Source organism: Acanthochromis polyacanthus, chromosome 13 (assembly GCF_021347895.1).
Source record: "Acanthochromis polyacanthus isolate Apoly-LR-REF ecotype Palm Island chromosome 13, KAUST_Apoly_ChrSc, whole genome shotgun sequence".
Classification (NCBI taxonomy): Eukaryota; Metazoa; Chordata; class Actinopteri; family Pomacentridae; genus Acanthochromis; species Acanthochromis polyacanthus.
Window position 1 is genome coordinate 20,585,807 of NC_067125.1, and position 14,587 is coordinate 20,600,393.

At 41.5% G+C, this 14,587-nt stretch overlaps 1 protein-coding gene across 1 annotated transcript in view; it reads left to right on the top strand.

Moving 5' to 3' along the window:
- nf1a (neurofibromin 1a) overlaps nucleotides 1–14,587 on the top strand; it is a 161,692-nt gene that overhangs the window by 44,729 nt on the left and 102,376 nt on the right. Inside the window, 2 exon segments of the mRNA XM_051958253.1 lie at nucleotides 13,645–13,718; nucleotides 14,059–14,142. Coding sequence (XP_051814213.1) covers nucleotides 13,645–13,718; nucleotides 14,059–14,142 — 158 coding nt within the window.

The following is a 14,587-nucleotide window of genomic DNA, read 5'->3' on the forward strand; positions in this document are numbered from 1 at the left end:
TATCAAAAAAAATGCCTAGACAACCATATTCTTGATCTGGTTAACTGATCATAAAATGCTGCAGGACTGCTCCAAATATGACTGGTCGAGGGTTACGATCATTAACTGCATCATATACATTGGACAGGGAGTTTGAAAAGCTGGCGTCCTCTGCCTGTAAATGGCTATGGGTTCCCAGGTCACTTTCTCATTGATTCAACTCAATTTCTATTCAGTGTTTATTTTGTATAGCGCATATATCACAACATATTCTCCTCTCACATCTGGAAAACAGTTTACTGGACAGGTAGAGCCTGTGACTTGTGCTTTGCTGCAGTAGAACAGACTTGAGATATATCTGTGAGATTATGGAATAAATTTCCTATCATAATTCAAGAGCATTTTGAATTGATTTGAGGTCAGCATTTATCGATTTCATTCTCAGATTTCGTGATATTGTCTCTCAGAACTCTGCTCTCGCGCTCAAATTTGCTCTAAGCGTGCTCAAACTGTCCTCGCACTCGGTTACGATGCTGCTCACGCAGATTTCCTGCACTCAGACTCTTCCTCTTGCTCTCACGGAACTTGTGCTCACAGATCTGTGCTCTGCTCTCGGATTTTTTGTGTATCAACGCTGTCAACCAATAGAAGGCCGGCTAGCTTTGACCAATCAGATTATCCCTGTTTGCATACGGGTGCGTTCGCTGTTTTTCCGAGGAGCGTCACATACGAGCGGGCGCTCTTTCAACAGGTTTTAGCCACTCCCTACCTCCGGGGCAGTAATAAATGTGATTTCTTTTATTTTTTTGACCACTGTTGGAATAAAATATCATTCAATACATACAACAGCGTCCGAGCTTCTCATTAAAATGGCTATATTGTATAATGATAGCAGCATCGAACACTGCTCTTTGAGGTGTGCTGGTGGAGAAAACAATGTCACCATCCTGAAGCTAGCGGGACAGCAGATGGCTTGCTAAAATGGACCGGCAAAGTCAAAACACTCAGGCAAGTTATTTTTAAATTCATTTTAATGAAAGCTATAAAATATTTATTTGATCATATACCTGGTTTTAAACATACACAAACACATATATCCCTGTGTTTTCTTTGTTTTGAAAACGATTTATATTGTTAATAATCGGATGCTATCCTCATCAGGAAGTGGTGCTGAAAATGTTAAATATAAGCATTCTTGTTTCAGTTATGTTTAATGTGCAAATGAGGTCAGTACACTCAGATAAGACAATGTGCCAATATGCACTGCTTTCTTTTCCAACAGAACCTGTTCAGACGTCATATCTTTGAAAGACTGCAAACCAAGTTTCAGTATGTCATCAGTCATCCTGACTTGGACCTTGACTATCTAAATTTCATGTGCACCCATGAATTGATGCTTGCTGACACATTAGCAGACCAGATAGAGTTGCAATTGGATATAGTACATGGCTTAAGAGAACTGTGCTGTCTGGTTAGACAGAACATAGAAAATGAGCAAGTAATTCCATCAGTTGAAATTCAGGCCGTGCAAGGTGTGAGAGGGCGACCCAAATTTATCATTGAACCGGAAAAATTACTAGCTTTGATAGATTCCCAGTTACCCATTCCATGTATACAGGATGTGCAGAATTATTAGGCAAATGAGTATTTTGACCAATCATCCTCTTTATGCATGTTGTCCTACTCCAAGAAGTATAGGCTTGAAAGCCTACTACCAATTAAGCATATCAGGTGATGTGCATCTCTGTAATGAGAAGGGGTGTGGTCTAATGACATCAACACCCTATATCAGGTGTGCATAATTATTAGGCAACTGCCTTTCCTTTGGCAAAATGGGTCAGAAGAGAGATTTGACAGACTCCAGAAAGTCAAAAATAGTGAGATGTCTTGCAGAGGGATGCAGCACTCTTAAAATTGACAACCTTTTGAGGTGTGATCATTGAACAATCAAGCGTTTCATTCAAAATAGTCAACAGGGTCGCAAGAAGCGTGGTGAAAATCAAGGGCGCAAAATAACTGCCATGAACTGAGGGAAATCAAGCGTGAAAACTGCCAAGATGCCATTTGCCACCAGTTTTGCCATATTTCAGAGCTGCAACATCACTGGAGTGTCAAAAGCACAAGGTTGTGCAATACTCAGGGACATTGCCAAGGTAAGAAAGGCTGAAAAAATGACCACCACTGAACAAGACACACAAGATAAAACGTCAAGACTGGGCCAAGAAATATCATAAGACTGATTTTTCTAAGGTTTTATGGACTGATGAAATGAGAGTGAGTCTTGATGGGCCAGATGGATGGGCCCGTGGCTGGATCAGGAAAGGGCAGAGAGCTCCACTCCGACTCAGACGCCAGCAAGGTGGAGGTGGGGTACTGGTATGGGCTGGTATCATCAAAGATGAGCTTGTGGGACCTTTTTGGGTTGAGGATGGAGTCAAGGTCAACTCCCAGTCCTACTGCCAGTTTCTGGAAGACGCCTTCTTCAAGCAGTGGTACAGGAAGAAGTCAGTATCGTTCAAGAAAAACATGATTTTCATGCAGGACAATGCTCCATCAACCCGATCCAAGTACTCCACTGCGTGGCTGGCCAGAAAAGGTCTAAAAGAAGAAAAATAACATGGCCTCCTTGTTCACCTGATCTGAACCCCATAGAGAACCTGTGGTCCCTCATCAAATGTGACATCTACAGGGAGGGAAACAGTACACCTCTCTGAAACAGTGTCTGGGAGCCCTGTGGTTTGCTGCTGCGCACAATGTTGATCGTGAACAGATCAAGACACTGACAGAATCTATGGATGGCAGGCTTTGAGTGTCCTCACAAAGAAAGGTGGCTATATTGGTCACTGATTTGTTTTGTTTTGTTTTGAATGCCAGAAATGTACACTGCTCAAAAAAATTAAAGGAACACTTTTTAATCTAAGTATGCATCAAATCAGTGAAACATGTGGGATACTGATCTGGTCAGTAAGTAACTGAGGGGCTTTTTAGTCAGTTTTCAGCTGCTTTGGTGTTCAGAAAATTAACAACAGATGCACTAGAGGGGTACAATGAGACACCCGCAAAACAGGAATGAGTTTACAGGTGAAGGCCACTCACATTTTTTTCCTTCCTAATATTGCCTGACTGTTTTTCACTAGTTTGCATTGGCTAGAGTAAGTGTCACTTCTGGTAGCATGAGGCGATACCTGGACCCTACAGAGGTTCCACAGACAGTCCAACTCCTCCAGGATGGCACATCAATACGTGCCCATTGCCAGAAGGTTTGCAGTGTCTCCCAGCACATTCTCAAGCGCATGAAAGAGATTCCAGGAAACAGGCAATTAGTCTGGGAGAGCTTGACAGGGCTGTCGAAGGTCCCAACCGATCAGCAGGACAGGTATCTGCTCCTTTGTGCAAGGAGGAACAGGATGAGCACTGCAATAGCTCTACAAAATGACCTCCAGCAAGACCACTGGTGTGAATGTCTCTGATCAACAATCAGAAAGAGATTTTAATGAGAGTGGTCTGAGGGCCTAGCATCCTCTAGTGCCCACTGTACTCGCTGACTGGCACCGTGGAAGCTCGGCTGGCATTTGCCATAGACACAGGGATTTGCAAGTCCACCACTGGTGCCCTGTGCTTTTCACAGATGAGAGCAGGTTCACCCTGAGTGCATGTGACAGGCATGAAAGGGTCTGGAGAAGCTATGGAGAACGTTATGCTGCCTGTAACATTGTTCAGCATGACCGGTTTGGTGGTGAGTCAGTGAATGGTGTGGGGAGGCATATCCATGCAGGGATGCACAGACCTCTACAGGCTGGACAATGACTTTCTGACTGCCTTTAGGTATCAGGATGAAATCCTTAGACCCATTGTCAGACCCTACATTGGTGCAGTGGTCCTGAATTCCTTCTGGTGCACGACAATGCCAGTCTTATGTGGTAAGAGAACTCATGCAGTTCCTGGAGGATGAAGGAACTGATACCATTAGCTGGCCCCCATGCTCACCTGACCTGAATCCAATAGAACACCTTTGGAACATTGTTTTGTTCCATCCGACACCATCAGGTTGCTCCTCAGACTGTTCAGGAGCTCAGTGATGCCCTGGTCCAGTTCTGGGAGGAGTTACCCCAGGACACCATCTGTCGTCTCATTCAGAGCTTGTCCCGGCATCGTCAGTCATGCATACAAGCACTGGAGGCCATACAAACTTCTGAATACCATTTTGAGTTGCTGCCAAGGAATTTCAGCAAGATGGACTGCCTGCCACATCAGTTTTTCACTTTGATTTGGGGTGTCCTTGATTTAGCCCTCCTGGGGGTTGATAATTTCATTCCCATCAAACAATGTGGCACTTTCATTCCTAACACATTATCCAGTCCATATCAATGCTAATATCCAGTTTGTTTTATCCCCGTATTGAAATATGATGTAATTTCAAAGTGTTCCTTTAATTTTTTGCGCAGTGTATATTTGTAGATTTTGGGATGTTATATTAGTTTCCCTGGTGAAATAAATAAGTGAAATGGGTATATATTTGTTTTTTGTTAGTTGCCTAATAATTATGCACAGTAATAGTCCACCTGCACACTAGAGACTGACATTTTTTCGGGATTCCCACGGGTCACGGGATTCCCGTGTGATTCCCGCGGGATGGGAGTCAGCTTTACTATTGATCACTGATTGGGATGGTACAGGATAAAAGGTTAATGGGAGCAGACGGGAGCGGGAACCAATCAATAAGACAAAATATAATTTATGAACATGCGCCGCCATTTTGTAGTTTTTTTGCCATAAGGCTACACTGTAATGGAAGTGAAAAGAACTACACGGCCCAGAACCACAGTGCTCCGGCCGCTGCTCTCCGCCGTATTCAAAGAAGAAGAACAGCAATGGAGGGAGTTAACACTGGTGTAGAATCTGATGTGCTAAAAACTGATTTGCCACGCAAAGTAAGAAGTAAGGACCTATCTATTAAGCTGACAGAAATGGCAGGGAAGTCAGAAATATTGCTCAGCTTCACGAGAGTCGAGTGTGACGGCGTAACACGCCGTATGCCGCTTGCAAAATGTGTTTAACCATAGTTAAGTACAGCAGTGAGTCAGGGACGAGTGGTCTGGGAGCGGTAAAAGGGAAGCGGTACAGAAGTGGGAGTCATTCTGAATGGGAGTGGAGCCATTTTACCGGGAGTGGGATGGACAGGATTTTTTTTTTTTTACTCTGGCCTGGGATTGGGACGGGACAGATTTTTTTTCTGTGGGAGTGGGATGGGACAGGAGTGAAAATCCACTCCCGTGTCACTCTCTACTGCACACACAGATATCCTCCTAAGATACTGAAACTAAAAAAAACCACACTCCAACTTCCAAAAATATTCAGCTTTGATATTTATGAGTCTTTTGTGTTCATTGAGACATAGTTGTTGTTCAATAATAAATTAATCCTCCAGAATACAACTTGCCTAATAATTCTGCACACCCTGTAGTCAAGGTCAAAGTCAGGATGACTTTGCCAGACCTTAATACTTACTGTCTCATACTGGGGGTGATTTCATTGTTTGGCTGACTTAACTTTGGACAGGTCATCCACCAAAATTAGCACAATTAGCAAATCTGCTTCCCTTATCAAAACTTTATTTCTGATTATGGGCATTTGGGATGTGTGGCGTACTTTGCATCCCAATGATAAAGAGTATTCCTTTTTCTCACCAGTTCATCATACGTATACCAAATTGATACTTCTTTGTTGACAAACAGCTCCTCCCACTGGTCAAACACCTGTGCATACCAGAGCATTGTCATTTCTGACCATGCACCCCTTGATTTGGGAAATATCTGCTTCCTGATATTCCACCAAAGAATAGGCAATGGCGATTTAACTCAACTTACTTTCAGATGACAATTTGTTAAATTTATAGAGAGGGAGATAAACTTTTTCTTTACCAGCATTTCCCCGAAGTGTCCAACCTCACTGTCTGGGATGGCTTTTAAAGCTATATTTAGAGGGCAAATAATATCATATACAGTTTCAACTTAAAAAGGGGGCTGGAAAGGAGCGGGAAGATCTTTCTCACCAAATTAGACGAGATCGACAAACGATATGCACAAACCAAAGATCCAGAGTGACATAAAAAGCGATTGGAACTTAAGACCAGATTTGACCTGCTAACTACTTACTCTGCTGAATACTCACTTTTAAAGCAGAAGACCAGGTTTTATGTTCATGGGGATAAATCTGACAAGATGGCAAACCTCCTTAAAGGCTCAGTGCAGACAAAGCATTTCTAACATTCAGTTTGCCAAACGGCCACATTACCTCTGATCACTTGGAAATCAACAAAAGCTTTTAGAGACTTCTATTACCAACTTTACTCTTCAGAGTCTCAAGCTGATGACAAAGAATTTTCAGATTTTTAAAACAATCTTAACATCCCCAACTTTCACCTAATGCCATGCAAAATTTGGAGGAGCCAATCTCTGAGCATGAAATTAGCTTTGGCTATTTCTTCAATGAAGTCTGGTAAATGCCCTGGACCTGACGGTCTTCCTACAGAATTCTTTAAGAAATTCTCTCCACTTTATCCCCGTACTTATGCTTGGTCTTTTCAGACTCTTGTAAGCTAGGCCTACTTCCCAGTTCCTTCTCTGAAGCCCTGTATCACTTTAATAGCTAAAAAAGAGAAAGATCCAACTCATTGTGCCCCTACAGGCCTAAACTCCTACCACATAGACTCAAAAGCCCTCTTCCCTCGATAATATCTGCAGATCAAACTGGGTTTATTAAAAAAACAGACATGCCTATTTTAACATCCGCAGGCTCTGGATGTAGTGTACTCTGCCTCTGATGAAGTCCCTGAATGTGTGGTCTCTCTCGACGCTGAGAGGCGTTCGACCACGTAGAGTGGAGATACCTTTTTGGTGTCCTGGACTCATTTGGGTTTGGACCAAAATTCATTAACTGGATCAAATTGCTATATTCTAATTCCTTAGCTTCTGTTCGTACACAACTCACAGCTGTCAAAGTCGTTCAGCTTGCACCGTGCACTCGTCAGGGGTGCCCACTTAGTCCCTTACTTTTGATTTAGCCATTGAACCTCTCGCTACTGCTTTACGTGAATGTGAGCACTTCTCAGGAATTATTAGGACCAACGCGAACACAAGATTGCGATCTGTGCTGATGACCTTTTACTTTTTGTGTCAAATCCAACCATTTCTCTGCCTCCGGTCTTGTCCCTGCTTCATCAATTTGGTCAACTTTCAGGATATAAATAAATCTTACAAGAGTGAGATTTTCCAATTATAGCAATTACAAACAACTACACTCACCAGTTTTCCTTTTACAATCAGGAGCTATAAATTTTCATATTTGGGGATCACAATTACTCATAACTTCAAAGACCTATTTTAAAGAAAATTTTGGGGGCAATGCTGGACCAGGTAAAACAAACACTAACAAAATGGTCACCTTGTCGACCCTCTTTTGTGGGGCGCATTAATTCAATTAAAATGATGATTCTACCCAAAATTTTATATCTTTTTCAGGCTCTCCCACTCTTTATTCCGAAGTCCTTTTTCAATCAACTTGATTCTCTTGTCTCCTCTTACATCTGGCGGGGTAAACGCCCAGACTTAACAAAGCCCACCTTCAAAAGAATAAGACCGATGGCGGCCTGGCACTCCCCAATTTTTGCTTTAATTATTGGGCCACAAACATAACATGCTTGTCTTTCTGGTCTTTTTTTCATGACCGCCCAGACCCCTCGCACTGGGTGACCATAGAATCATATTTAGATAACAACGCTTCCACTCTTAGCGCTTCTTGGTTCCAAGCTACAGCCTCAACCAACTAACTTTATTAAAAATCCTGTAGCTAGACATTCAATAAGGATCTGGGTTCAGTTTAGGAAACATTTCGACCTGATGGACTTCTCCCTCCTCAGCCCTCTAATCCCAAATCACTTACTTCCGCCCTCTATTCTCGACCCTGTTTTCAAAAGTTTGGCACCGAAAGGGGATTGTTCATTTTAAAGATTTTTTATTGATAACAATTTTTTAAAAATATTCTTTTTATTGCCATTGTACATTGGATAGAATACATGTCTCTTACAAAGCAGTCATAGTTTTATATGTTTTGTAATATACAAAAATAAAATATGATGCAAAAGAAAAAAAAACAGCAGCAACATCAAACATAAATAGATTGGATATGACCAGAATGGTGGATTTCTACACAGCTTGGGTTCTGTGGCAAAACAATAACAAGAAAAAAGTGTAAGCCTCAGCTGAAGTTTATAGACAGGTACTTTAATACAGGCTCCCATACTTTATCAAAGATTGCCTGTCTGCCTGCATTTTTAGATCTAAATTTCTCCATGCACAGGGTTTCACTGAGCTCCTCAGCCACATTTCATTGAAGGTACTTTGTCTGACTTCCAGTGTCTTAAAATAAGTCTTTTAGCCAAAATGGCACCGAAACATAAAGACTGTTGTAAAGACTTTCTACTGTTAGAATGAGTTGAATCACCCGCTGATCCCAAAATGGCCACCAGGGGCCAGGGTTCACACAACCTTTTAAATGCCTTTGAGTAAAAATCGAATATTGAAGCCCAGAATGAGTGGAGACTGGGGCACGTCCAGAGCAGATGAGTGAGTGTTCGATCCTGATTCTTGCATTTGTCACACAAGGCTGATACATTAGGATGCATCTGTTAACTTTTATCTTTGAGTAGTGTAATCTATGTATTATTTAAAACTGAATTAATTTATGCCTAACATTAATTGAGCATCGATGAATATTTGAAAGACGTGTCCAGTATTCTGTGGAAAGAGGCACTCCCAGTTCAGATTCCCACTCCAACCTTTGCTTTTCTGTGTTCGTTTCTATCTGGTTGAAGAGTATCTGGTAAAGACTTGATACTGCTCCTTTTTTACCTGGCGTGATTTGAATTATTCTTTCAAGTGCATGGTGTCGTGGGATGTCTGATAATGTTGATACATGGGCCTTTATAAAATTTCTGATCTGCAGATAGCGGAAGAAATGTGAGGCTGGCAGCTTTCAGTTGCTCAAAAGACATCAGGTGCCCCCTCTGATATAAATTGCCCAGGGACCCCATTCCCTTCTCCCTCCATCAAGCAAACACTGGGTCTCCAGCAGAGGGCTTGAAAGCATGATTGTTACAAATCGATGAATCACTGTACATATTTGGGGCCTTCAAATGTGATTTAATCTGATTCCAAATTTTTACCGAGTTGTGTATCGTAAAGCTACCTTTGTACAGTGATTTGCTAATTTTGATGGGGCTGTTCAATAGGGCTAGGAGAGAAGTCCCTTCACATGCTGCTTTCTCTAAAGAAAGCCAGGCAGGGGAAAGCCAGAATATTTGGATGTGCTGCCCAATAGAAACATTTGAAGTTTGGTAGGTCGAAGCCTCCCTCCTGTTTTAATTTACAGAGGTGTTTTTTGTTTATACGTGCTACTTTTGTTTTGCCAGAGAAAAGGAATCACTATTGAGTCCAGCCTCCTGAAGTATGCTTGTGGAATAAAGGATGGTATTGATTGGAAAATATATATAGGAAATGTGGGAGAACTACCATTTTAATAGCATTAATTCTCCCTACCAGTCATAGTGGGAGGGTCTTCCAGAATTCAATATTCTGCTTCAGTTGTTTCATCTTTAAATTCCAATTTTCCTCGAGTAGCAGGCCAGGTTTCCTGGTGACAGACACCCCTAGGTACGTGAACCTGTCCGTGGCGATTTTAAAGGGAACAGAATTCAGCGTGGTACTGTTATGATTTAGATGTATTGACATTAATTCACTTTTTTCCCAGTTAATTTGAAAGCCTGAAAGGGAGCCAAAATGATCAAATACCTCCATGATGGATGAGATTGACTCTTTTGGGTTAGACGCATACAATAATATGTCATCCGCGTAAAGCAACATGTGGTGTTTTGCCCTTTAATAGAGACAGGTGATATCCTGGGATGCTGACGTATTTTTGTAGCTAGCGTTGCTTCATTACCGCTGGACCCAGGTCCGGAAAAGTGTAAAGTCTTGCACCCTCGTATTGTAGGGGAAACTTTTGTGAAGAAAGTCTCAGGATGTGCTCCTTGACCGGATCGTGATGGATCCGTGCAATGATTTGGCAAGGAGGACCGTCATTCGGGACTTGTGCTCGTTCAGTCCGCTCTCATTAGAAGTTACTCTCTCCTCGACATCTGCCATTGTTTGTTTCAAGTCCGCCAGAGATATTTGGAGTTTGTCAAACCTTGTGTCGACATTCTGACTCAGCCGGGTGATGGCAGACATGATGTCTGTAGCAGTTGGCGTCTCACTTGGCGGCGTAGTGTCTGTGTGCTCCGGGCTAGCTTCCATGTGGCTGCCGCTAGCGTTAGCCTCACTGTTAGCATCGTCGGCATGTTGCTCAGGGCTGTACGCTTAGCTTTTTCACTAGGAGCACAGGTGCTCCTAAATGAAAAAATTTAGGAGCACAGAAAAAAATTTAGGAGCACTATAAATTTTACATGTACATATGTATGTGTATTTTGTAATTAGTTTGTAAAGAATTATTGTTTGATTTTGTTCTCACAAAAGAAAACAAAACTTTCACCAATATGGCTTCCTTTCATTTGGAGTATGATTGGTCTACTGACTTCTTTCTTTTGTCATATTTTCCATTATCACACAGATGGCATTGTTACATTTTTTCCAATTTCCAAGCAAAAAACTCGGTGGAAGCCACCATGTACACAAGACATTATACAACAGCAGCAGAGGTGCAGATGTTGTAGCTGAGAAAGTTTGGAGGTTGTCACTTCTTGCATTGCCAAAATCATAGGGGAGTCAGATTTTGTTAAGTGGACCAACAAATTCTGACTCCAGATTTTATTTCATATCATACAATCTGCACCGTTAACTCAACCTGCATATTTCTGTTAAAGTCCTAGTTTTGAAATGGTCTCTCTGTTCTTCATCTGCCATACTGTGATCATTTAGCCCCTTATGTATTATTCTGTTCTTACAGACAGTAATTTACTAGGTTTATTTTTTTAAACTTGTGATTTGGTGTTGTAGCTGTTGTAGCAAATAATTTCCCAGGTGTGGGATAAAGAAAGAATTTCAATTCTATTATATTGTTTACTGGCCCAATAAAAATAACAACAATAACAAATGACTTTATACTTAAGAACTATACTTATATTAAAGACTTTATACATAAATACCAGACATATTTTGATGCCATATCTTGCGTTCTTAGGGGAGTCTGATTATAGGTGTGGAATGCATAGATTGTGTTAACTGATGACAATTTTAGTTCAGTTATTACTTTATGGTATTTAAACTTTTTTACATGCTTAATTTAGTGTCATTTGCATTATTATAATTTAGACAGACACAGTATTTGGTTATTTCAAGTTAATGTGTTCATAAAAGCTAAAGACAAAAATAGGAGCCTGTCGCTTTAAGAAAGTGCGGCGATCTGTGTGATGCTCGGTACTGTGTGGGGGAGACGGCCTGAGAGTCGAGAGGAGCTCACGGTTTTTCTGACCATGTCGGGTTGTAGCGTGCCGATGTGAAAAAAAGTTGTTGAAGAAGGTGTAGGCTATGACTTTTAGTTTGATCCACTTTGTGTGGATTTATTTTAGGAGCAAATGCAAATGATAGGGTTGACATCTGTACTCGCACGCGTGCTCCCTTTTTATTTTTTCTACTCGCACCGATCTATTTTTAGGCGCATATGCGAGTGAAACGCTCGCACTGTTCAGCCCTGTTGCTGTCTTTCGGTTCCTTTGTTTTTGTTAGTTTTGCCCATCGTTCAGTTAAGCGTCTCCGACTGTTGCTATCCAGCTTTTTAACAGTTCTCCTCTTTAAATTGTGTTTTTAAATTGTTAAACTTGTATGAGGGAGCGGAGCCTCGCTCAAACACGTCTATCACATCTCGCGCCCCTAGCGGCCCCCCTATTGATAACAATTTGACTTCATTTGACAAATTAAGTGAGAAATTTGACCTCCCTAAGTCACACTTTTTCAGATACTTACAAGTTCGGGAGTTTATCCTCTCTCAATCTCCTAACCTCCTTCGACTACCTCAAGAAAACTTGCTTGATACTGTCCTGTCCTCTAACCTTTTAAGAAAAGACTTATTTCGAGTTTCTATGATAGGATGGAGAACTTAATGCTCACTCCCACTGATAAACTGAAGGTGGCGTGGAAGGAAGACCTAAATCTCTCTCTGTCAGCTGACACATGGTCCGTAATTCTTAAACTAGTAAACTCAACCTCTCTCTGCGCTCGCCATTGCCTTATTCAATTTAAGGTCGTTCATAGAACCTACCTCTCTAAAGCCAGACTGTCGCATGTTTATCCGGACGTTAACCCTCTTTGTGACAAATGCCACCATACTGAGGCATCCCTCATACACATGTTCTGGCTCTGTCCCATCATTAGTAACAACTGGTCAGGAGTATTTAACACTCTTTCTCAGATTTTTAACATCAATCTGGAGGCTGATCCCTTTGCTGCTTTATTTGGTTTTATCGATTCAGGTCTCCACCTATCCGCTCATAGACGACACTCACTGTCCTTTGCTCTGCTTCTTGTTCGGCGGGCAATTCTGCTGAAGTGGAGGGACCCCTGCCCACCCACTCATTCACAGTGGATGGCGGATGTGATGTCCTGCCTTAAACTGGAAAAAATCAGATGCGCACTTAAATTCTCAACAAGAAGCTTTAATGACATGTGGGGCCCATTTCTAATCATGTTTCATTCCATTTGAAGCAACCACTATAATTGTTTACTTACTTACCTTTCATTTCCTTAGTATGGACTGCAGTTCTCAACTCATTTACTCAAGTATACTCGACAAATCTGTGCTCATTTGCTAGGGTCACTGGCAGTGGTGGGGGGAGGGTGGGGGATTGTTTTCTTTTTTTTTCCTTTTTTTCTTTTCTTTCTTTCTTTTTCTTTCTTGTTTGTTTGTGATCTTGCCTTGTAATCCGCACAAATGAAGTTTTTTTTTTTTTAATGTACTATTTTTTTTCGATTATTCCTGTGCAGTGCAAATAATTTGTTTGGTAAAAACTTCAATAAAAATATTTTGACTTAAAAAAAAAGAAATCACATTTATTACAGCCCCGGAGGTAGGTAGTGGATAAAACCTGTTGAAAGAGTGCCCGCCCGTATGCGACGCTCCTCGGAAAAATAGCGAACGCACCCGTATGCAAACAGGGATAATCTGATTGGTCAAAGCTAGCCAGCCTTCTATTGGTTGACAGCGTTGATACACAAAAAATCCGAGAGCAGAGCACAGATCCATGAGCACAAGTTCCGTGAGAGTAAGAGGAAGAGTTTGAGTTTGAGCGCAGGAAATCTGCGCGAGCAGCATCGTAACCGAGTGTGAGGACACAGTTTGAGCACGCTTAGAGCAAATTTGAGCGCGAGAGCAGAGTTCTGAGAGACAATATCACGAAATCTGAGAATGAAATCGATAAATGCTGACCTCAAATCAATTTAAAATGCTCTTGAATTATGATAGGAAATTTATTCCATATGAGATACTTATGCAAATCATTTTTCAAGGGCGCATTCCAGATATTTGTGAGCTTCTAATTCTCAATAATGCATGCATTGTCAGCTTGAGGACATGACCTACTAGTTTCCATTAGCAGTATGGTTCTGATGTCCTCAGGCCGCTCCACCTTGCAGAAGAGGGTGATGGCCTTGTTACGGAGAGTAGAGCACCCCACACCGGGAAACATTGAGGTAATATTCAGCTTCAATTTCAACAAATTGCACTGTATTTGTTGTTGCTGTTGTATATATATATTTTTTGCTTTTAATTGATATAACACACATTGTACATTCTTTGGATGATTACCAAGGTGTCTGATTCTTTAAATATAACAAAACTCTGAATTTGTATGAAAAATACGTCTTTGAATATTTACTCAGATTTGTCTACTGAATCTGAACCAAACAGAGTAATTTAAGATCATTTGCTTACCTGTAATTGATGTCAGGTTGATATTTTCCTCTGCTCTGATTCCTCTCACTGCTTTATGTGCATTTTGTTGAAGTTTCTTCTCTGTCCCTCTCCCCTAAGGCTTGGGAGGATACACATTCTAAATGGGACCAGGCCACCAAACAGATTCTCAACTTCCCCAAAAACAAGGCAGATGATGGACAGGTAAGCATGTCAGAAGGCAGAGCGAAAGAGAATCTTGCATATTGTAATCACATGCTCACCAGATGTAGATCAGGTGGGTTGTTCACTGATTGCAAGGTTGCTGGTTTGACCCTCGGCACCTCTGTGTGCCCAAGTGTCCTTGGATGAGACACTGAATCTGAAATTGCTCCCTATGGCATGGCAACTCTGTCACCACTGGTGTGTGAATGTGTATTTGAATAGATGAATGGGAAACACTGTAAAGCGCTTTGAGTACAGCTGAGGTAGAAAGGCGCTATACAAGTGCAGACCATTTACCATATACTTAGACTCTTCTGCAGGAGTTGCGTTCAAGTTGCTTAAAGGCCTTGTGGTTGACTCTAACTCCAGCAGAGCCTCTTGTACTTGATCAGACCATTCTTGCAAAGCTTTTTGTGCACAGACCAAATTACGTTATACAAATATT